Source organism: Oryx dammah, unplaced genomic scaffold, assembly GCF_014754425.2.
Source record: "Oryx dammah isolate SB20612 unplaced genomic scaffold, SCBI_Odam_1.1 HiC_scaffold_12, whole genome shotgun sequence".
Classification (NCBI taxonomy): Eukaryota; Metazoa; Chordata; class Mammalia; order Artiodactyla; family Bovidae; genus Oryx; species Oryx dammah.
This window is the reverse complement of record NW_024070196.1, coordinates 29,432,996-29,458,020: the sequence shown is the minus strand read 5'-3', so window position 1 is coordinate 29,458,020 and position 25,025 is coordinate 29,432,996. Positions and strand designations below refer to the sequence as shown.

At 38.6% G+C, this 25,025-nt stretch overlaps 1 protein-coding gene across 4 annotated transcripts in view; it reads left to right on the top strand.

Annotated features, from left to right (window-relative positions):
- Positions 1-4,577: 4,577 nt before the first annotated feature.
- LARP1B (La ribonucleoprotein 1B) overlaps positions 4,578-25,025 on the top strand; it is a 121,536-nt gene continuing 101,088 nt past the window's right edge. Inside the window, exons 1-7 of one of the 4 annotated variants that reach the window (XM_040250509.1) lie at positions 4,578-5,438; positions 14,897-14,955; positions 15,328-15,387; positions 17,389-17,566; positions 18,994-19,134; positions 22,584-22,721; positions 22,948-23,113. In XM_040250509.1, the coding sequence (XP_040106443.1) occupies positions 4,937-5,438; positions 14,897-14,955; positions 15,328-15,387; positions 17,389-17,566; positions 18,994-19,134; positions 22,584-22,721; positions 22,948-23,113 (1,244 nt within the window). In that variant the 5' untranslated portion in view covers positions 4,578-4,936. Of the gene's footprint in view, positions 5,439-6,265; positions 6,292-14,896; positions 14,956-15,327; positions 15,388-17,388; positions 17,567-18,993; positions 19,135-22,583; positions 22,722-22,947; positions 23,114-25,025 lie in introns of those variants that run through there. The other 3 variants (XM_040250511.1, XM_040250512.1, XM_040250510.1) reach the window with 3 other exon arrangements.

The window sequence follows — 25,025 nt, the reverse complement described above, 5'->3', positions numbered from 1 at the left end:
CTCCAGTTCTCTCCTTGCAAGTACAACTTATTGCCAAGAAAGTCCTTTTGTGTTTCTTCAATAAAGCATTATGATTTTTTACTTCAGAAACAACAACAACAAAACCTCAAACAAACAAAACCACCAACCATGGTTAAGTAGTCCATATGAATCTAACTTCAGGAACCACTCCACATACCCTTCTTTTCAACTGAATCTACATCTTTAATCCACTCTATTTAAATAAATAGTAAAACAGCTGAGAAAAGAGATGCTAAAGGCAAAGGAGAAAAGCAAAGATATACCCATCTGAATGCAGAGTTCCAAAGAACAGCAAGGAGAGAGAAGAAAGCCTTTCTCAGTGATCAATACAAAGAAATAGAGGAAAACAATAGAATGTAAGACTAGAGATCTCTTCAAGAAAATTAGAGATACCAAGGGAAAATTTCACGTAAGATGGGCACAATAAAGAACAGGAATGGTATGGACCTAACAGAAGCAGAAGATATTAAGAAGAGGTGGCAAGAATACACAGAAGAACTATACAAAAAAGATCTTAATGACCCAGATCACTCATCTAGAGCCAGACATTCTGGAATGTGAAGTCAAACGGACCTTAGGAAGCATCACCACGAACAAAGCTAGTGGAGGTGATAGAATTTCAGTTGAGCTATTTTAAATCCCAAAAGATGATGCTGTGAAAGTGCTGCACTTAATGTGCCAGCAAATTTGGAAAACTCAACAGTGGCCAGAGGACTGGAAAAGGTCCATTTTCATCCCAACCCCAAAGAAAGGCAATGCCAAAGAATGTTTAAACTACTGCACAATTGCACTCATCTCACACACTAGTAAAGTAATGCTCAAAATTATCTTCAACACAATGTGAAGCAAGAAATTGCAGATGTTCAAGCTGGATTTAGAAAAGGCAGAGGAATCAGAGATCAAATTGCCAACATCCGTTGGATCATCGAAAAAGCAAGAGAGTTCCAGAAAGACAACTACTTCTGCTTTATTAACTACACCAAAGCCTTTGACTGTGTGGATCACAAAAAGCTGTGGAAAATTCTTAAAGAGATGGAATACCAGACTACCTTATCTGCCTCATGAGAAATCTGTATGCAGGTTAGGAACAATTAGAACTGGACATGGAACAACAGACTGGTTCCAAATCGGGAAAGGAGTATGTCAAGGCCATATATTGTCACCCTGTTTATTTAACTTATATGTAGAGTATATCATGAAAAATGCTGGGCTGGATGAAGCACAAGCTAGAATCAAGATAGTCGGGAGAAATATCAATAACCTCAGAAAGGCAGATGATACCAGCCTTATGGCAGAAAGCAAAAAAGAAGTAAAGAGTCTTTTGATGAAAGTGAAAGAGGAGTGAGGAAGTTGCTTAAAACTCAACATTCAAAAAACAAAGATCATGGCACCTGGCCCCATCACTTCATGGCAAATAGATGGTGAAACAATGGAAACTGTGATAGGCTTTATTTTCTTGGGCTTCAAAATCAGAGCAGATGGTGACTGCAGCCATAAAATTAAAAGATGCTTGCTCCTGGAAAGAAAAACTATGACAAATCTAGACAGCATATTAAAAAGCAGAGACATTACTTTGCTGACAAAGGTCTGTCTAGTCAAAACTATGGTTTTTCCAGTAGTCATGTATGGATGTGAGAGTTCGAACATAAAGAAGGGTGAGCGCCAAAGAATTGATGCTTTCAAACTGTGGTTGGAGAAGACTTCAGAGTCCTTTGGACTACAAGGAGATCAAACTGGTCAATCCTAAAGGAAATCAGTCCTGAATATTCATTGGAAGGACTGATGCTGAATCTGAAGCTCCAATACTTTGGCCACCTGATGTGAAGAGCTGATTCATTGGAAAAGACCTTGATGCTGGGAAAGAATGAAGGCAGGAGGAGAAGGGATGACAGAGGATGAGATGGTTGGATGGCATCATCAACTCGATGGTCATGAGTTTGAGCAAACTCTGGGAGTTGGTGAAGGCCAGGGAAGCCTGGTTTGCAGCAGTCCATAGGGCTGCAAAGAGTTGGATCTGACTGAGCGACTAAACTGAGAACAGATACCATTTTAACAGGCTTTTGTAAAAGAGACTGAAGAAGTACCTGGGGAAATTCCAAAAGGCTGATTATAACAGGAAGATCACCTAGTTGATAGGTAAAAGCATAAGGCTTCACCAATAAGAGTTAAGTGAAGATGGTGCGTGCTAAGTTGCTTCAGTCCTGTCCGACTCTTTGTGACCCTATGGAGTGTAGCCTGCCAGGCTCCTCTGTCCATGGGAGTCTCCAGACAAGAATACTGAAGTGGGTTGCTATTTCCTCCTCCAGGGGATCCTCCTGACCCAGAGATCCAACCTATATCTCTCTCTGACATCCCCTGCATTGGCAAGCAGGTTCTTTACTGCTAGCACCACCTGGGAAGCCCAGTAAAGATGGTGCCTCTCTGGAAACACACTTTAAGGTGGACGTACAATGACTTGTTTAATTGGAAACGGGCTTCCCTGATAGCTCAAAGGTAAAGAATCCACCTGCCATGCAAGAGATGCGGGTTCGATCCTGGGGTCGGGAAGAGTCCCTGGAGAAGGAAATGGTAACCCACTCCAGTATTCTTGCCTAGGAAATCCCATACACAGAAGAACATGGCTGGCTACAGGCCATGGGGTCACGAAAGAGTCAAACACGACTTACCAACTAAAGAACAATGACTGGAAAAAGGTTTATAAGGTTGCTTCAGTTCAGTCCCTCAGTCATGTCTAACTCTTTGCGACCCCATGAATTGCAGCACGCCAGGCCTCCCTGTCCATCACCAACTCCCAGAGTTCACCCAAACTCATTCCATCCAGTCGGTGATGCCATCCAGCCATCTCATCCTCTGTCATCCCCTTCTCCTCCTGCCCCCAATCCCTCCCAGCATCAGAGTCTTTTCCAATGAGTCAACTCTTCACATGAGGTGGCCAAAGTATTGGAGTTTCAGCTTTAGCATCAGTCCTTCCAAAGAACACCCAGGACTGATAGAATGCACTGGTTGGATCTCTTTGCAGTCCAAGGAGACTCAATGGAAAAGACTCTGATGCTGGGAGGGATTGGAGGAAGGAGGAGAAGAGGACGACAGAGGATGAGATGGCTGGATGGCATCACCAACTCGATGGACATGAGTTTGAGTAAACTCTGGGAGTTGGTGGACAGGGAGGCCTGGCGCCTCGATTCATGGGGTCGCAAAGAGTCAGACACGACTGAGCGACGGAACTGAACTGAACATATATCCATTCCATGAAAAAGTATTTGAACTACAGGTTGTCATAAAGAACGGTTCTCTACAAAGCAAAACAAAACAAAACCTTGAATAGAAACAAACAGTGCTTCCCTGGTGGCTCACCTATAAAGAATCTGCCAGTTAATGCAGATGACATGTGTTAGATCCCTGGTCAGGGAAGATCCCACAAATGCCCAGCAACTAAACCCATGGTCCACAACTACTGAGCCTGTGCCTTAGTGTCGGATCCGCAACTACCGAAGCCCTGGAGCCCTAGAGCCTGTGCTCCTGCAACAAGAGAAGCCATGAGGTGAGAAACCTGACCCCTGGAACTAGAAAAGTAGTACCGCTCGCAGCAAGACAGACCTAACACAACCCCAAATAAACAAACAAGAACCTAACATATAGCACAGGGAACTATATTCCATATCTTGTAACAAGCTATAACGGAAAATAATTTGAAAAAGAATATATATAACTGAACCCCTCTGCTGTACACCTGAAACACTTTTAAAATTTTTTTTAAAAGACAGACAAAACCTGTAACTTTTTTTTCTTTTTTTAAGCCGGCTTAGTATTATGTTTTACTCCTAAGCACTTAAAAAATTTCGGATTGTGGGTGGGAATAAGGGCGGGGAAATGCACTAATTCTGGTCCCGGGGCAAAGGTTTCTTAAAGTTACCTATAGATTACACTGTTTTTTTATTTTTGACGTGACTCAAGATCACAGGTGACCACAGTGCCCGAAAACGCCGGGGGAAATCTTTTCACCCGGCGAAGCGACGGACGCGGGGAGCAAATTGGCCCAGTGGTGGAGGAGGGACCCTAAAGCCCATTCGGGAGCCGCCCGGGGTCGGCCGCCCAGATTACCCACTTCGCCCCGAGGGAACTGGTCTTCAGGGCCCGAGGCAAAGAGACCCCAGCCCCCGGCTGCCCAGAGCCACGTGCGTCGGGCGCCCCGCCCCTCCCTCATAGCCGGCCGAGCGAGGCGCAAGCCCGTTGCGAGTCACAGAGGCCTGGTGCGCGCCCCGCCCCTGTGCCCGTAGCAAGGGCCGCCGGGGCCCAGGAGCCGGGGAATCCCCCTGTTCGCCCTCCTTTCCCCTCAGCTGGCCGCTGGGGCGGGGCCGGCCCTCAAGCAGGGCGGCACCCAGGCGGGCTCGTCAGTCACCCACCGCGGGCGGCGGCCTGGCGAGGTCCGGAGCCGGTGAGTAGCCACGTCACGCTCCTCCGGGAGGCCCCGCCCCCGCTCCGTCCTCTCGGGCCGCCCCCTTTCCCGGCCCCGCCTCCGCCCCCGCGAGCAGTTACCGGCTGAGGTAGCGCGCGCCTCTCTGATTCTGCTAGAGGTCCTCAAGCGTCGGCTTGCAGTGTTTCTGCCTCAGCCCGCGCCGGGTGAGGGCACGCGGCTGCGGCTGCGACGCCCGGCGCGTGTTGGCAGGCTCGGGGCTAGCGCCGCTGAGGCAGGCTGGGCCGACGGGCAGTTAGCGCCCCGTTCGACGCGGGGAGGGGCGGCACGCCGAGAGCTGCACGGCCTCCTCACCCGACGCGGGCGGCCGTGGCGGCGGCGGCCGGGTTCTCGGGTTCTCTTCCTCAGGCCGGAGCCAGTCGGTGTCCCGGCGGAGCGACGGGCAGCCGGGCTCCCTTGCCCCGGCCCCCCCCTGGCTGGGGTGGCTGGGGCAGGGGGACCATGTCTGCTTGCGTTCCAGTGCCCGCCGCTCACCCTCGGGAGGAGCCCTCCGCGGCAGCAGCTGAGAGGGAGTCGCTGGCGGCCGCGGCGAGCCGGCAGGCCGAGCAGCTACCCCCGCTCGAACGGGAGGGCAAGGAGGCGGCGAGAGAGGAGAGGGCCGCGACCGCCACCAGCGCGGGGGCGTGGGGTGAGCCGTCGCCGGCGCCGGTGCTGGGACACACCGTGCCTCAGGCGGCCGTGCCTGTGAAGCCCCTGGCGCTGCACCTGGCGCACAAGGCGCGCTGGCCAGGGGGCCCCTTTGGCGGGGAGCCGCCGCGACCGCTGCCGCGGGACCCGCCGGCCGAGAACGCCCGGGAGGAGGAGGCAGCGGCCAGCTCTGAGAAAAAGCTGCAGCCGCCGCCGCCGCCGAAGGAGAATCCCTGGACCAGAAAGCCTCCCCAGCACCTGTCCCCTGCCGGGACGGGGCCTCTGCCGTTGCCCCCACTGGAAACCTTGGAGGCAGGTCTGTGGCTTCTCTGCGGTGGGCACCGGGAGGGTGTGTGCAGGGGCGACTAGTGGCGACCAAGGCTCCGCGGAGCTGGGGGAGGGGCAGGGCAGGGCTCCTTGCCCTGTCAGTCGGAGGTGTTTCGTTCCAAGGTGTCATTCATTCTGCCTATTTACATAAATGGACATCTGGGAAGGGAACGACAGGAAGAGGTGGGACCTCGGGTTCTCCTTGACTAGTGGGGGCACGGCGGGAGCGATGGAGCTGAGCCACTCCGCTGGCACTGCCTCAGTTTTGTCTTGCCCCCACGTGGTAGTGACTTGGGGAAGCTGACTTGAGGTAGATGTTCAGTTCATCCTACAGAAGTTTCTGTAGACTTTTTGAGAAGAGGTGAAGCAAGTCGGACGGGGGATTTATTTATAAATGAAGCGCGGTTGTGAATTTTTTAGTATGAAATAATTGATAAGCTGAAAATTGTCAGGGTTTTCTAAACGGTGCTAAGTCATATTAAAAATGAGACACTGTACTGCAGTTGTTAGTAAAAAGTTTTGAGTTTATAATTGTGGTGGAAAATTGCCGAAGTAGGGTAGTTGACCAGAGAGTGAATTGCTTATTAGGTGAATAGTAGTCATAGTAGTCTTGTGGTTCAACGGTAAAGAATCCTTCTGCCAATGTAGGGTATGCCTGTTGGATCCCTGGGCCGGAAAGATCCCCTGGAGAAGGAAATGACAACCCACTCCAGTATTCTTGCCTGGGAAATCTCATGGACAGAGGAGCCTGATTGGCTGCAGTCCATGGGTCGCAAAGAGTCGGATACAACTTAGCGACTATATAACAACAAACATTCAGTTACCTCTCCTTCCTAGAGGAGGTAAGATTGTGCCACTGAATTTGATGCTGACCAATTTTCTGTGTTCCCTAGAGATTTATTTTGGTTATAACAACTTCAGGTTTTTTTTTTTTAAGGTAAATAGATATCCTAAATAAAACGAAGACAAACTAGTTTTGCTGTCTAATTAAAAGTTGTAGTAAGTTAAACTTTTCATATAGAAATTACAGCTGTTTACTTACAAGTGTTTGCTTTTCTTAAAGGTTAACAGTGAAACAGGGACAATTCAAGCGTGTTTAAAGGGTTGTGAGGATCAAATGAGACTAAGGAATGGTCAAATATAAGGTGATAGTTATAGACACATATTGCAGCTATAGTAACATTTCTTCTAAGGAACTCCAATAGAGGGAGATAAGTGTTAGTTGGTTTGCACAGTAGTAATCATTTTTTAATGCTGCAGAACTTTAAACAAATAGTTTAAAGTAAAACAGTTATTTTACATCAGAGGTTTGATGGTCTTTAAATTATCATTTGATAAACCTTAACACAAAAAAATCTACTCAAAATTTTTTTTCTAAATTTAAACTTGCCACCATTCTCTCCTAGCTGCAAAGCTCTATTTGTTTACCACTGTTACTAAGTGAAGAGAACAAAAGTCTTAAATCGAAAACTTTAGTGAATCTTAATGTCTGTCTCACCTCCCTACTTTGAGACTTACACATATTATACATTATAGTCAGTGATCTACCAAAAAAAAAAAAAAACCCTTGATTTTACAATTAATTTGACAGGTTTTAAGACTCAAATTTTAATTGGAGATTACCTTGCTAAAATATTTAACAGTTTAATATAATTAGCCTGCAGGTGCCTTCATTAGGGACCTTAGTCTTTGTTGCAGATTAAGCATCTGCTGATGAACCAGGTGTGGTTCATAGGGACTTTAATTTTGCTGATGTTTCTCTGTAGGCAACATTTCTGTTCTTGGAATCTATTCAGTACCTGCAGGAATACTGTTCTTTATACTTAGAGTGCTGTAGTAACTTTGTAGTCTGTTCTCAACACTGACTCTGTACTTCTATGCAACTTCTATTCGAAATTGAAAAACTCTGTCTAGGTAACTTAGATAAGAGTTTGTGGAGTAGAAATGCACAACTTGCGTTCTAGACCAGACTAGCTACTATCTAGCTAGTTGACTTTTGGCAAGATTTCTGGGCCTTGTAAATGAATGAAGTAGATATATTTTCTTTCATTTCTTAATACCAGAGGGCCTTCTGTAACCTAGATCTGCCAGCTTTCTATTTTCCTAATTTGCAACCTCAAGAATAATGATATAGGAGCAGACAGATGCCCTTTATGGTTCAGAGTCCAGAATAGGTGCAAACTTAGGGGAGTGTTAAATTAGTACAATAATCTTTTTCGTTGGAAGCCTATGTGATTTATCCTATAAACTAAGAGATTCATGAGAGGGAAAGAGGATATTAATTATGCTATAATATCAGAATTAAACTTACGTTTTTCCTAGCCAAACCAGGATTTACTGTCACTCACTTAATAAAGTACCAGAATTCCATCCATAAAATTTTTGCCATAAAGTTTACTACCAGAGATAGAAACATAGGAAATGTAGCAAAATATTTCTGGACTTGTAGTCATGATTTTTTTGTTAGAACCTGGAGTTCTAACTGAATTGCAAGTGAGGAATTCTTCAGCCCTGTGACACACTTTCCTTCACTTTGGGGATGGTTCTGGCTTGTGTATTGGTGTTTCTGGTGATCCAGATAAGAACCTCTTTTCAGCCAAAGCCGGGCCCACAAGAGAGCCTAGAATAGTATCAGTATTCTTGTCAGGAGACTAGAAAGAATTGTTCCCTGATCCATATTTAAAGTATTTTACTTATTTTGAAGACCTTTACTAAAGTCACAGTATGGGATTTATGAGTCACTTACCTTGTACCCATGGTTACACTTTACATATTAAAAACCAGCTTTCTAAATTTGATTTTTACTCACAAAAATATTGATTTGGGGACTTGCCTGGTGACCTAGTGGTTAGGATTTGGCTCTTTCACTGCAGAGGGCCTGGTTCAATCCCTGGTTGGGGAACTATCCTTCATGCTGAGAGGTTGGGTCACAATATAAAAAATTATCTTTTTCTTTTTCATCTTTAGTCTTCTTGACCCCATCAACCTTTTCTCCAAGTGTGTTTCCCAGAAACTTCAAATAAGCTTACTGTAAATCTAATATAAAACCATTTTACTTAAGTTATATAAATTATACATAAATGTTTTTATAAACACAGAAATTTGCTGTTCCCTTCAAAAAGAAAAATAGTCATGTTACCAGTTTATTGAATATCCTTTCAGACCTTTCTGTGAAATTATTTCCAAATACAGTGTTTTGCATGTGCATTTAGACTATTCTCAATTTAAAATTTTACCTGATCCTTTTATTTTTCTTTACAGTGAGTTTTTAAATTATATTAACACTAGTTTCAGGTGTGTGATTCAGATTTGCATATACATATTGTGGACTTCCCTGGTGGCTTAGTGGTAAAGAATCCACCTGCCAATGCAGGGGATGCGGGTTCAATCTCTGGGTCAAGAAAATCAAGATGATGCTAGTGGTAAAGAACTTGCCTCCAGTGCAGGAGACTTCAGAGGCACAGGTTCGATTCCTGGGTAGGGAAGATACCCTGGAGAAGGAAATGGCAACCCACTGCAGTATTCTTGCCTGGAGAATCTCATGGACAGAGGAGCCTGTTGTGCTACAGTCCATGGGATCCCACAGAGTTGGACACGGCTGAAGTGACTTAGCATGCCTGCAGAGAAGGAAAAGGCAACCCACTCCAGTATTCTTGCCTGAAAAATCCCATGGACAAAGCTGCCTGTCAGGCTACGGTCCATGGGGTTGCAAAAGAGTTGGACATAAACAACATTGCAAAATGATCATCATATATTTAGTTAACTACCATCTACATACTTTTTATAAAATTTTTTTCTTGTGATAAAGTTGATGCTTTTTAGTCTAAACTTTAAAAAATTGCAGAGAAGTGGTCTATAAATATAACTGATTTAGTCAGTTTAGCCATTTTCCCATTAATCAACATCCTGGTTGTTTCAAACATCTTTATGCATTTCTCTTATATACTGTCTAATTTACTCTAGGATAGCTATGTGGAATTGTTAGGTCACAGTGAATTTGTTGACAGGTTGTTCTCTAAAGTGACTACAGATTGAGTCTCAATTTTAGAGTCTGAGAAGTAAGTAGGCTTTTTTACATATTTTTTTAAGGTACTCATTTACTGTAATAAAATGACATTTCTCCCTTAAATATAATAAAACCATGTGATTAATGATTGATAACTGTCAATGCCTTTTCTTAATTAAAACTTTGCTAAAGATTATGGTCATGAAAATTAGAGTAAAATCACCTATCATGTTGAATTGTTTTGTTCTCACTATCCAAGCGTTTCAAATGAATTGTTTTCTTATCAGGAATTGTTTCCTTATAGATTAAGATATTACAATAATACTCAAAGTTGTATTTTGGCTCACCAGTGATTGAAAAATGGATATATGAAGATCATGTACTTGTTTATGTATATATACATATATACTTGGAGACAAGTATATGTGTGTGTGTATATGTTAAATATATATACATATGTGTGTGTATGTATACATACACACAGTGTATGTATATATATATATTGGAGCTTAAATTTCTTAGGCTTCATCTGTCTGAAAATTTTTAATTAAAGTTTCTATATTTCTAAATTTTTAGGTTGGCTTTCAGTCTTAGAATTTTATCTAATGACATACTAGGAGAACAGTTTCCTCCATTTTGTTTGGAACATGGGAATATGAAAATATTTTCTTGGTCTTGTTTTACATCTTCTATATGTGTGTATAAAATTATATGTAGAATCTGGTGTATTAATACATACAGATTTGTCTTATTTCTTAAGTTTTGCATTATTTTTTATAAATGTACCAATAATATAACTACTGTATTGTTGAATATAGGAGTTATATATATATATATTTTTGGGCTATGTCACACAGCTTTTGAGATCTCTGGAACAGTTTTCTAGAGCAGTGACGGCAGTGAAAGCCAGGAATCCTAACCATAGGCTACCAGGGACCTCCCTAGAGGATATTTATTTAAATACAGTTATCTAGGGAACTTCCTAGAGGTTATTTGTTTTAATGAAGTCCAGTGGATCTTCCAACCCATGGATCAAACCCGTGTTTCCTGTGTCTCCTGCATTGGCAGCCAGATTCTTTACCACTGAGCCACCTAGGAAGCCCTTTATCTGCTACAATGAACATATCTTTTTGGCTGTGCTGCTCGGTAAGCAGGATCTTAGTTTCCAGACCAGTTGAACCCACGTCCCCTGCAGTGAAAGCATGGAGTCTTAACCACTAGCCCGCCAGAAATCCCTACAATGAAAATTTTATACAGACATCTTTGTATCTTGTCTTGATTCTCAGATAATCTCTAAGAAATAGATTTTTTTCATTAAAATGTGTATGCATTTTATTAATTTAATTTTTAAAAACTTTATTGGATTCCAGTTGATTTACAGTGTTGTTAGTTTCAGGTGTACCTCAAAGTGATTCAGAATATATATTCTTTCTTTTTCAGATTATTTTTTCATATAGGTTATCATAAAACATTTGAGTACAGTTCCCAGTGCTATACAGTAGGTCCTTGTTGGTTATCTTTTAAAAGGATATATATATATATAGTAGTATATACTATTATAGTATATACTATAGTAGTAGTATTACTATTTTGCCATGTGGCTTGGGGGTTTTATTTAGTTCCCCCACCAGAGATTGAACCCAGGCCCTTGGTAGTGAGAGCAGAGTCCTAACCACTGGATTGGCAGGACATTCCAAAAATAGTATATACATTCTACTACTTCATAGTCATTCCAACAGCATGAGAAAAATGTCCATTTATACAGGCTTCCCAACGCTTGGCGTTTTCTTTTTTGTCAGAATAATAGGTGAAAATTGTTTTCACTTAGATTTCTTAGTGCCATTTCATGTTTGGCCACTGCTATTCGTTTTTGAATTGTGTTTCTATCTTTTATTCAGATTTGTTTTTTTAAAGCTCATGTCATTCTTTTAACTGAAAAAAGAGTGGGTTGATGAGGTGGTCTAAGAGAGCAGCACAAAGGACTTCCTTATGTTGAATTTGGAATTAGACAAATGTATTCACAGTTGGCGTTGCACAACTGCATGTTCCCTTTCTACCTCTGTTGGGTAGTCTACCCTGTGTGGTTGATAGCATGAAGGAGCAGACCAGAATGCTTATTACTTTTTGTGGACAGCTAGCTCCCAAAGGAAAGAGGGGAAAGGTGCTGGCTTTGCAAGTCAGTTCTTTTCCTAAGCTCATTGATCAGGAAACATTGTTTCTGTGGAAACAATTGTGACTTGGGAAAGGGAATGTTCCAGGACAGTCTTCCTTTTTTAAAAAAGTAAATTAAGTATAAGTGCTACTTGGTAACCAGTATTAAGAAATCCCTCTTTCCTATCCCAGAGTATCCAGCCACAGTGGCCAGCATAATTTGTCAAACATCTTTTGATGAAAATAAATTACCATATTGGTAAACTATATATGCAAATTACAGTGTGTACTTAAAGATACTCTCGTCAATAAAATGTCAGAATTATAGAGGGCACGGAGTTAAATGTGGTCTATTTTCCCATATATTACCTGAGGAAGAGTTAAAGTTGAGAGATTAAAATTTAAACAAAATAATTGGTTGAAGTAAAAATCTCTCTTCCTTTTATTTTTAAATGTGTGAAGAAATAAAGATCAAGATTCTTCCTTCCTGGTGCCCTGCATGGCTTGCGGAATCTTTTGTTCCCAAATCACAGTTTGAACTCAGGCCTCTGGCAGTTAGAGAACTGTGTGCTAACCACTGAATCGCCAGGGAGTTACCTCCAACTTTTTTTTTTTTTTTTTTTTGAAGTATAGTTGATTTACAGTATTGGGTTACCTTCCCAACTTCTTTTAGCCAGAGGTTATAATCAGTGTCTGTGTAGGGTATGGCACCATGTTGATTTTTAAATCAAAATGATATTAACTTACGTTCAAATATTTTTGTTTGTAAATAACTCGTCATTTAATACTGAAGTTTAAAAGTTTCTGTGGTCAGAATAATTTTTAAATTTCTGACCTTAATTTTGTGATTATTAATGTCTTCTTTTTTTTTTTTTTATTAATGTCTTCTTGATTTGTAATAAAACTCACTTTTGTGGCCTATCCCTAACTACTTCCCATTACATCAAATAGTTTGTGTAAGGCTGTGTTTTGTAACCACCAGGCAATAATTTACTTGACTTAGCAATATTTTAGGATGTGTTTTTACTTGGTTGAGGGAAAAGTCTTTCAAATGTTTGATACTGTGTAACTTTCCTAAAATACATGTACTATTTATAGAATATACCTTAGTCAAATTCCAGATAATATTTGACAAATACTGTTTTTGTTCGATTTTCTTCCTGCCTCCCTTTTTGTCCTACCCGTCCATCATATTTTTTTCTGCATCTCATTTTTCTTAATGAAGTATTTATCCCTATGCATATTTACATGCATGTATACATTTCCCTGTAGTAGTTTCTGTAGACTTTTTAAGAGGTGAAGCAAGTTGGAGAAGGGGAATTTATTTATAAATGGAAGCGCAATTGTGAAATTTTTGTTATGAAATAATTGATAAGCTGAAAATTGCCAGGGTTTTCAAAACAGTGCTAAGTAGTTATATTAAAAATGAAACTGTACTGTGCTTGCTACTGAAAAATTTTGAGTTCATAATTGTGGTGGAAAATTGTTGAAATAGGATAGTTGGACCTGAGAGTGAATTGCTCATTAGGTTAATAATAGTCTTGTGGTTCAACGGTAAAGAATCCTCCTGCCAATGTAGGGTATGCCGGTTGGATCCCTGGGTTGGAAAGCTCCCCAATGACAACAAACTCCAGTATTCTTGCCTGGGAAAATCCCATGAACAGAGGAGCCTGATTGGCTGCAGTCCATGGGTCGCAAACAGTCGAACACAATTTAGTGACTACACAATCTGCTTCCTTGGTGGCTCAGATGGTAAAGAATCTGCCTGCAGTACAGGGGACCCAGGTTTGATCCCTGGGTTGGGAAGATTCCCTGGAGAAGGGAATGGCTACCCTTGCTTGGAGAATTCCGTGGACAAAGGAGCCTGGTGAGCTACAGCCTGCTGCTGCTGCTGCTAAGTCGCTTCAGTCATGTCCAACTCTGTGCGACCCTATAGACTGCAGCCCACCAGGCTCCTCCGTCCCTGGGATTCTCCAGGCAAGAACACTGGAGTGGGTTGCCATTTCCTTCTCCAATGCATGAAAGTGAAAAGTCAAAGTGAAGTCGCTCAGTTGTTTCCAACACTTAGTGACCCCATGGTCTGCAGCCTACCAGCCTATGGGGTTACAAAGAGTGGGACATGACGGAGCGACTGACATTTACTTACACATTTACTTGTGTCCCTAAAGTATAAGGAAGTGTAGAGCAAATAGCCATGTACTCACTTTCTGCTTTAGAAATATAATTTCTACAATATTCACACTCCTTGTGTGCCCATCCCTGGGGATGTTGTCATCCTCCATCCAGCTTCCTTTCATAATATCTTATTTGAATTTTTCTGGTTTTAACTCAAAAGTCATTTTATTTTACTCTGAATTGGCCATTGCCATGATTTATGGGATTCATTGTTTACTAAATTATTGTGTTTTCTGTTTATTCGACTTTAATATTTACTTTAGGGCATGTTTAACTAGATAATCATCGTGCTAGATAAAAAGACATTTTAAAGCTTCATTTGGAGACTATTATTATCCATCATTGTGTTCTTATTCAAGATAGGGACAGGTGATGATACTGTGATAGTCTTACACATGCTTTTACAAACATCTGTTTTATTTTTTATGGCTTGATTCTAGAAATAAGCTATTTTGTTTTTTCAAAAGACAAATTGAAGTCTTCTGACTTATTTTCTGGATATTTCTTGATGTATGTGAATATATTTGTATATACAAATATATGTATAATATATATAATATATAGCTTCCCTGGTGGCTTAGTGGTAAAGAATCTACCTGCCAATGCAGGAGATATGGCTTTGATCCCTTGGTTGGGAAGATCCCCTGGAGAAGGAAATGGTAACCCATTCCATTTTTCTTGCCTGGGAAACCACATGGACAGAGGAGCCTGGAGGGCTACAGCCTGTGGGGTTGCAAAGAGTCAGACACTACTTAGCAATTAAACAGCAACAACGTATATAATGTATATAGAAAAATACATCCCATTGGGAATTGATTCACCAACTTTACAAAAATGTGTTATATTTCTAATTTTTCCATGTTACACCTATTAGTGAAAGGACTGGTTCTGTCAGTAAGCTGTTAATATTTTCTTCTTCTTTATTTGAACACCGAAGACCACTTTCAGTCCATGTTTGAAACGTGGTTGATTTCTTGTTAGGAATTTGAGTATTAGAACTTTGCATTTTGTTGAAAATAATGACTACATTGACTTACTGAAATTGGTTTAATTGTTATTTTGTCAGATATTTTAAGTGATCTGGTTATAAAAAACAGTTCTTTTTCTTTTTTTAGAGCTCAGTTCCCCCAAAATTATAAAAGCAGGAAAACTCAAGACAAAGAAATCCAATAAGGTATACTTGACAATAAATAATTTTTGACTATTCTGAAAGGAACTCCTCATATTACTGTGTATTTTTCTCTTCTGTCATTGATGTTTGATGTTAATATACTAGAGAACTGTAGCCTTTTCCAGATTTTCATATGCATATGTTATCCTGCGTCTATCAGTTTAGTCAAAGTTGTTAATCATGCCAGAAGTTGGATTATAAAACCAAAGCGTTCTTTCTGGGTTCTGTTGTTGGGAGAAAGTTTTGGATTAATTTGGCAAATGCCTACATATCAATGAATGTAGATGATTTTTAAAATTACATTTACTTTTAGAAAAATCTTTTTCTATTTGAAAAATTCCTAATTTGTATAACACTTCTTTTATTACTTCTTAGGGTAGTGATTTCAGCGATATGGCAAACTGGCCAACACCAAGTGAATTAGTGAACACTGAAGTGAGTATTCTTTTAAAACCCTTTTTTAAATAAAGGGAAAGTATTCTCATTTCACATGCAAACTTTATTTTACTTCAAATTTAGAGAATCACATTGATAAAGTACCCATTTTTCAAATACTTTGATTTCTTTCATCCCATTGCCTTCTGGTTGTATTCTCAGGACCATATATTTGGAAAGGTTGGGGTATACCGTGATGTCAACTTCATGTTATGCCTACAAATAGATTGTTTTTTAATGTAATGTCTAATTGAAGCCCATTTTGTATTTCAAAATTTATTTTATATACGTTTGAGTAAAATTTTTCCAATGTGTTGAAGTCTTAAGTCTTTATATACACATACATATATATATGTATAACATAGCAAAAGATGTTCAGTATATGCATTTTTTAAAACAGTTTTAGATTTTTATGTTTGCTTTATTTATTTATGACTGTGCTGGATCTTTATGCTGCTCTTGGGCTTTCTCTAGTTATGGTGAGCAGGGGTAGAGCATAGACACAGCAGTTGTGGTACACAGGCTTAGTTGACCCCAGGCCTGAGGAATCTTCCCAGACCAGGAATTAAACCCATGCCCTCTGCATTGGCGGGTGATTCTTAACCACTGGACCACCAGGGAAGTCTTAGTAAATTGATTTCTAATTTAACTATGAAAGAAGTTCTAAAAAGATATTCTGAAATAGTCTGTCAAAAAGCTTTTTAGTTCCTTCCCTAGCTGTCCAGGTGTTAAGACCATGCTTCCACTGGCAGGGGCATGGGTTCAATCCCTAGTTGGGGAACTAAGATCCCACGTGTTGGAGCCACAGCCAAATAAAAAAATAATAAATAAAGAGGATTTTCTTTTTAAAGAAGCAGTGTATATAGTCATCTGGTTCCATGGTTTCATTTGACACTGTACATTTTGTTATTTGTATTTTGTGCAGTAATATCGGAGTATAGTTTAATATATATGAAACAATTTAATTGATGAATAAACAACATAATAAACTGTATATGAAGAGTACAGTCTGATATCCTTTGACCTGTAAAACTTTCTCCACAAACAGGATAATGAACTTGATTTGTAATTCTTTCCTGTTATGTCCCTCTCCACACCATTATCCCAACCACTGATAAGCTGTACTTAGTGAATTTGCCCTTTCTCCAGTTTAAAAAAATTTTTTTATTGGAGTATAGTTGATATATAATGTATTTACTACAGTTTTATATAAGTGGAGTTATATAGCATGTACTTTTTTTTTGCCCCTGGCTTTCATTTAGCTTAATTATTTTGAGATTTATTTATGTTATATGTATGAGTAGTTTGTTCTTATTTACTGAGTAGTAGTCAATTGATGGATATAATGCTGTCCATTCACCTACTGGTCAACGTTTGTGTTGATTCCAGTTTTTTGACTGTTAGGAATAAAGCTACTATATAAACATTTGTGTACAAAATTTGCAAGGATATATGCTTTTTTTTTTCTTGGGAGTAGAATAGGTGGATTTTATGGTAGCTATTCAAAATTTTAAATTACCGAACTTTTTATTCCACCAGTAGTGTGTGAGAATTCTAATTGCTCTCTATTCTCCCTAATACTTGACGTGGTCGGTCTTAATTTTAGTCAGTTTAGTAGGTGTGTGATGGTATCACATCGTAGTTTTACTTTGCACTTTTCTATTGATGTCAAGTACATGTTCATGCACATTTGCCATCAGTATATCTTTTTGATGAAAGGTCTGTTTAACCCTTGCCCACTTTTTAATTGTTTCCTTGTTGCTGCATTTTAGAGTTCATTATATATCTTGGATACAAGTCCTTTTATCAGATACTTAGTAACTATTTTCTGCTTGTCTTTTACTTGACTTTTCTCTTAACAGTGTCTTTTGTAGTTTTTTATTTTTGATAAATTTATCATTTGTTTTATGATATGTAGGTATAGGTAAGGTATTACCACAAATTTGGGAATATGTTAGAGAAAATGTTCATGAAAATTTAACTCTGTAAAACCTTTTGCAGTGTCAGAGTGTCATCAGTCAAGGAAATAAGAAGCCACAAAATAGAAAAGAAAGAGAAGACAAGGTTGAAAAGAGAAGTGTTAACAATGAAAGCAAAGAAAACCGGGAAACAAAATTAGATGGTCCTGGTGAAAATGTCAGTGAGGATGAGGCTCAGTTAAGTAATCAACGAAAAAGAGGTTAGTTTGTTTATACCTTCATTTTGATTTTAAGTATTTAAAGAGAGCTGTAGTAATGAAGAATCTATTTAATCAGTTGATTGCTGGTAGTCACCAGTGAGTAGTTTGGATTTCTTCACAACTGAGTGACTGAGTGCACAAACACACACAGAGTACACGTTTATCTTTAAAACAAGGAGTTTGTTGTTGTTAGTCACTAAGTTGTGTCTGACTCTTTTGTGACCCCATGGAAAGTAGCCTGCCAGGCTCCTCTGTCCATGAGATTTCTCAGGCAAGAATACTAGAGTGGGTTGCCATTTCCTTCTCAACCCAGGTAGTGTTCCCAACCCAGGTATCAAACCTCCATCTCTTGTGTCTCCTACACTGGCAGGTAGATTCTTTATCACCAGGGAAACCTAAAACAAGGACTTATTTATCCTCAAAGAATCTCATTGATACTCATTAGAATTTAGGGTATAGACTTTAGAGAACTTTTAGATTCTTTCATATTCCCTTTTCCTTATCTGTCCCTAGTTTGCCATATTTGTAGGAAATATTAATATACTAATATTCTCTTAATTAATTTGGTAGTTTTTCCTTTGCCCATGAATCTTTTTGTTTTAGTTGAAAATTGTATTGGGCAGAAATCTGAACATTTTGAAACCTTAACTGTGCAATCCATGAATAGGTAAAGATTTCACTATACTGTAGCTATTAATTATACTATCATTTAGTCAACAAGAAATGTCAAATTGCTTATAACTTAGGAAAATACAAAGATTTATCAAATGCAGTTAGATTTGCAGTTAAACTTCATTTTGAAAAAGCTCATTAGTAGTTATGCTGGATAAACTAAAATTTGAGGCACTTATTTTATTTTATTTTTACAGTTCTGCTCAGATATTTTATTTGTGTTTGTCTTTTTCTTTTTTTTTTTTGGTGGGGGAAAGGGGACAGGTTGGAAGGGAGACAGAAAAACAAAATCAAAGAGAGAAAAAAAAAAAACAAACATGACTCTTCCCACCCATTGCCACCCCTGGCCCCAGGCCTGAGTCAATGAGGGTGAGGATGAGCACACCCACAGTGGGAGAACAGCAATAACTTAGGGTGGGGAGTGAGGCACTTATTTTAAACTAAAAGTGTTTGACTCAATATTCAAAAAATTTTCAGGTGTACCCTGTTCTAAAGCCTAAGTATCAAGTATTAGATAAAAGTAGTATGTGTACTTAATATTTTTTTATAACTTTGTCAGAATTAAATGGAAGAGTGTGCATTTCACTTAAAAGCAAAAGAATTCCAGTTATATTCTATCATTGTCTTTTAACTTGAGCTTTAGAAACTTTGCAGTTTTCATTTATTTAATTAAAATTTAGAGTCCTTTCACAATTGCAAAGCTTTAATGAAAATTGTACATTGCCCTTAAATGATTTTATTTTGTTTTCTTCAAGCTAATAAGCACAGATGGGTACCACTCCACTTAGAAGATGTAAGACCAGAGAGTCAAGAAAGACCAGGGTCCCGGAATAGCTCAAGATGTCAACCTGAAGCAAATAAATCATCACATAACAGTAGGAGAAATGACACACAAAGTAAGTAACATTTTAAGAGAAAAATGACTAATGCTCATTGTTGTAATAACCATGTATACAATATAAAGTATTTTGAGAGTAAGTTGCAGATATTGTGCCCCTTATTCAGAGTTAGAGTATATATCATAAGAACAGTAACACAATCTGTCTGTCCACAGATAGAATTTCTCAGTAATGCCCTTTGCAGTTTTTCTGTCTTTTCCAGAATCTAACCTGTGATCACACATTGCTTTTACTTGTCTTCTTTTTCATCTCTGTTAGTTTGAGATAGTTCTACTTTTGTCTTTTCATGATGATCTTTTTCTGAAGGACATAACAGTTATGTGTCTATGCCGTTCCTCACTTTGGGTTTTCTGATGTTTCCTCATGATTGGGTTATGAGTTTTTGGCAAGAATACTGCAAAGGTTAAATGATTTTCTTTCAAGTGTGTAACTTGAAAATACATATAATATTGGTATATCTTATTATTGGTGATACTAACTTTGAGCACTTGGTTAAGATGAGATACTCCAGGTTTCTTTATGATAGATACTCTTTTTTCCCTTGGTGATTAATATGTAATTTGTGGTCAGAGACTTTGAGAATGTGAGAATACCTATTTTTCATACTTCCCTGGTGGCTCAGAAGGTAAAGCATCTTGCTTACAGTGTGGGAGACCTAGGTTCAATCCCTGGGTCGGGAAGATCCTCTGGAGAAGGAAATGGCAACCCACTCCAGTGCTCTTGCCTGGAAAATCCCATGGACAGAGGAGCATGGTTTGCTACAGTCCACGGGGTCACAAAGAGTCGGACACGACTGAGCGACTTCACTTTCACTTTCACTTTAGTTTCCACTGATGATTTTTATTCTTACATGACTGAGGTATTAACCGTGATGGCTACAAATGCTAATTTAGCTATTGCAGCATTTCTTATTGGCATTCCACTGTAAGAAACACAACTCCCTGTTATTGGTGTGGACTAAAGTCATCTTATATTTTCAGCGGTTGAAATCATTACCATGATTGTTTAATTTTAATGCTCAAATTGTCCCAGAGTTGGCTCTTGGGAGCCTCTTATGTTTGTTTCTGGATCCTTTAAAAAGTCAACTTTACTGAACTAATAATCAAAGAAACTACACTGAAATTACTGTCAAGTCCCTAACCACAAGTTTACTTTCTATCAGATTTTATTTACCTTTTCGAATAAATTTAACTATACAATATAAATTATATCCTCTTGTATTTTTTTTGCTCAGTGTAATGATTTTCACATTCATCAGTATTGTTCCATATATCAGTAATTTCTACCTCTTTATTGCATAACAGTTTTCTGTTGAATGGATATACTCCTTTATCCATTCATCTGTTCATGGATATTTGGCATGTTTCTAGTTTTTGGCTGTTATGACTAATGCTGTCATCAACATTTGTATACAGGCTTTTCTGTGGGCATATGTCTTTGTTTCCCGCAAACATCTAGGAGGGGATTGCTAGGTGGTATGGTAAATGTGTGTATGTATATATACACACACACACACATATATATACACTTACACAGACACACACACACATACATACATACATATATTTGGTGTACCATACAACATGATCTTAGTTCACTGACCAGAGATTGAACCTGTGCCCTTGGCAGTGAAAGTACAGAGGCCTAACTACTGGACCATCAGGGAATTCCCTAAGCATTTGGTTTTATAGTTTTCTACTGAAATCTTTTTATTTTTTTTTTATTTTAAAAATATTTTATTTAATTTCGACTGTGCTGAATCTTGGTTGCTTGAGTTTACTTTAGTTGTGGTGGGGGGGTAGTTCTCTATAGTTGTGGCGCATGGGCTTCTCATTGCAGTGACTTCTCTTGATGTGGATCATGGGCTCTAGAGCGCAGGCTCAGTAGTGGTGGTGCATAGGCTTAGCTGCTCCACAGCATGCAGAAACTTATACCGAACTGGGGGTCAAACCTGTGTCCCCTGCATTGGCCAGTGCATTTTTTACTGATCCACCAGGGAAGCCCCTTCTACTGAGTCTAATAATTTTTAAGGCATGTTGTCCTATGAAAGCATTGTACAGCAAATACCTGTCTAATCACCATCTAGATTTAGTAATTTGGCTATCTTTAATTTATCTGCTGAATCATCTGAAAGTAACTTGCAGATATTGTGACACTTGAGCACTGATGTCCCAAGAAAATGCAGCATCCAAGAAAATCAACACTAATTCCCTTATATCATCTAAAATCTAGCTAATAGTTATATTTACTCAATTGTCCACAAAATATGACATATAAAATTATAAATCTTGCTACTGGTATTTAGTGAGTAGAAACTAAGAATAACATGAAGACATCCTACAGTACCCAGGACAGCCCCCACACTAGAAAGTTACCTGATTCAAAAATGTCAATAATGCCATGGGTGAAAAACCCTTGTCTCTAGGGTATACAAACCTTTACATTTATTTCATTGTTTCAGTTTTTCAAAATTGAAATGTATTTGTTTTTACTCTGGCATTATACAAAAGTTCTATCTTCTCTATCTTGGTCAATGTTTGATATTATAGGACCTTAAAGTATTTTTCACACTGGTACAGATTAGAAAATACTCTTTGATTGTCTTAACTTGCATTTCTCAAGGCCAGTGACACTGAGCATCTTTTTTTATTGTCTCTTTACATTTCCTTGTTTGCCCTTCCAATCTTTTAATGATTTTTTCCATCTAAGTCACTGCATATGTGAGAATGTGCGTGTGCATGAGATACATTTGTGAATTCTGTATGTATGCTGGATGTAATTTGTGTATTGTGCTTCTGATATCTTCTCTCAGTTTTTCTGTTTTCATTTCCTTTTTTCTTAAAAAAAGAAAAAAGTCTTTTACTTAAATAGAAATATCGTTTCCCTCAAAATTCATATTTCTCAAAATAAGTTGTTAGGGTGAAAACAAGTTGTCTTTTTTTTTTTTTCTTTTGGAGTTTTGTACTGTATAAAACTCAGTTACATTGGAACTTCCTGAATTTTTAACAGTACAGTTTTAGGAAAGGATGTCATTATCTTTGTAGTATGTTATTTTACTTATTAGAATATCTTCTAATAAGATATTATTATTATTATTATAATTATTATATCAGAGGATGAGATGGTTGGATGGCATCACTGACTCAATAGACATGAGTTTGAGGAAACTCACGGAGATAGTGATGGAAGCCTGATGTGCTGCAGTTCATAGGGTTGTAAAGAGTCAGACATGATTTAGTGACTGAACAACAACATAAGATGTCTTTTATGGCAGAGATTTTGACAAACTCCTGTATAATCTCTTCAGTTTCTATCTTTCTGAAGAATGACCAGTTACTAATAACTGGTTACAAAGTGGGGTGGGGTGGTTACCACATTTTTATAAGATAAAATGTTAATCATAGTTGCAAATTGGAATATATAAAAATATTTTTATTTTAAAAAAGGTTGGAGGCGTGAAAGAGAAAAGAGAGATGATCAAGATGAAGTTTCCAGTGTGAGAAGTGAGGGTGGTAATATCCGAGGCTCCTTTAGAGGACGAGGCCGAGGACGAGGAAGAGGCCGGGGCAGAGGAAATCCTCGATGTAAGACATGATTTTTGTTTTATTAACTTAGATGAACATTGAAAAATGTACAGATCCTCTGTTTTTCCCACTATACCATATAGTGTTTCAACCGATTTTTGTCTGATAATAAAGATGGTTTTGTATTTGTTAACCCTTGAGAAACTTCACTTTGGATTTTTCTTTATCGTAACTGTTCTTTTTTTTTTTCAATCTGTGATCATTTTTCTTTCTTTGCTACTTCAAGTGAACTTTGATTATTCATATGGTTATCGAGAACATGATGAAAGGACTGATCAACCATTTCAAACAGAGCTTAATGCCAGTATGATGTATTACTATGATGACGGTACAGGCGTGCAGGTGTATCCTGTGGAAGAAGCAGTGCTCAAAGAGTATATTAAGCGCCAAATGTAAGTCATCAGCGACTGAACAGATGGGGTAGGAAAATCTGTTATAATGCCAGACTTTAACATCATTGATAATGAATATAACACATTTTTCTAAGCCGTTTATTAGTAAAATTAGAGGATTTTAATAGTCTTTTATATTTTATTTCTAGGAAATGTTAGTAAAGTATATAAAGTATTTTAGAAAATTTATATTGGTTCCTGTTGTTTATGACTCCTGCTTTCTCTACTGAGGTGTTTCTCTGCTTATAAGGATATTAGTGAAAAAAGCATAATGTGAATGATTAAATATAAAAATTTAAAAAGTGAAAGTGTTATTTGCTCAGTTGTGTTGGACTCTTTGTGATTCCATGGACTATTGTCTGCCAGGCTCCTCTGTCCAGGGCTTCTCCAGGCAAGAATACTGGAGTGGGTTGCTGTTACCTTCTCCAGGGGATCTTCCTAACCCAGGGATTGAACCTGGGTCTCCTGCATTGCAGACAGGTTCTTAACCATCTGAACCACTGAGGAAACGAGTGTATATATTTAAAATTGAACAAGTGAAATTTAGCTAATTTGCAAATAAATGTTTATATTAAAATTTGCAGATGAACATAAATGGCAAAAAAATGGTTGCTGTCTTCTGACTTTTTTCACAATTGATTTCAGAATTCTGATTGTTTTTTAACTTTTAAGTTCTCTGTGACATATTAAAAGGAGACTATCTAATCTTTTTTAGTTCAGACTTTTTATAATAGTTGCTTTCTGAATATTGAAGTTGATGTTAGGAGAATATTGTTTGTTCTATTATCTTTAAGCAAGGAAAAAAAACCCTCTGTGTTATTAGTATTGTGTAGGATGTTTTGCATGTTTATATAATTTGCATATGCATATCTAATTTGCTAAAATTTCAACTTTAAAAAAAAATTCTTATAAAGGGAAGGTAAAGGCTATTTTTGAAAGGACGTAGCAGTTTTAAAATATCTACCTTTATTTTAAAAAAGAAAATGAACCTTGGCCCATTACCAGAAAATAATTTTTTCGTCAGCATCAACCAGCCATCTTCCTTGGATGACATCATGATGGATTTGATTGGCTTACAATATGAAGCAACTTGTTTAGTTTTTTTCTTGCTTCTTTTGTTACAGTTGATGAAAACACTGAAGAAAAGGGCCTTTTTATGGGCAGAAAGTGCCTGGCATGTGGCTATCAACTTCAAATTATTATTCCTTTTTGTTTGTTCATTTGTTTGTTTTGGTAACTCTTGCTACCAGGTCCCTTCTGAGACCTGACAGTGGACAGACAATTCCATGTCATGGTAACTGGCCTTCCAATGTGCTCATACAGGTGAGGGAGGAGAACAGCTACTTCAGTGTTGACAAAATTTCTGACCATGCAGTGTAGAATCCAGAGCTTCAAGGTAGGACATGATAATGTCCCCTAGGACAGTGGACAAAATGTTAGACACAGCACCAGGCATGGCTTCTTTTCTTGTCATTGTTTAGCAGCAGAGTTTCTGGCAGGTACTAGAGCACCAAGTTTAGAATGGCTGTTTAGTGTTACCATTCTCTGATTAGTGCTTTTTGACTTTGTATCTTTAAGGTTTCTCATACATATACAGGCTTATTCATTCATTAGTGTTTAGATTTTTCTCTTTGAGAAGTTCCTGAAAAACTTCTTGTACTTGTGGAATATTATGCTAAATATTTTTGAAGAGGCTTCTTAAAATAATTTTAACTGAAAGTGTGCATTAACGATTGGGAGATAGCCTCTTGGCATTCAGATATAAGTATGTTTGCAGCCCATTAAAAGTTTTAAAAAGTGTATACTGTAAGTAATAGTGATTTATGAGCTTATTTAGGTACTGTGTTTTTCAGAGTACTAGATTTAAAAAATTAATGGTTCAGAGAAGTTTTAAATCTAAGAACATTTTTAA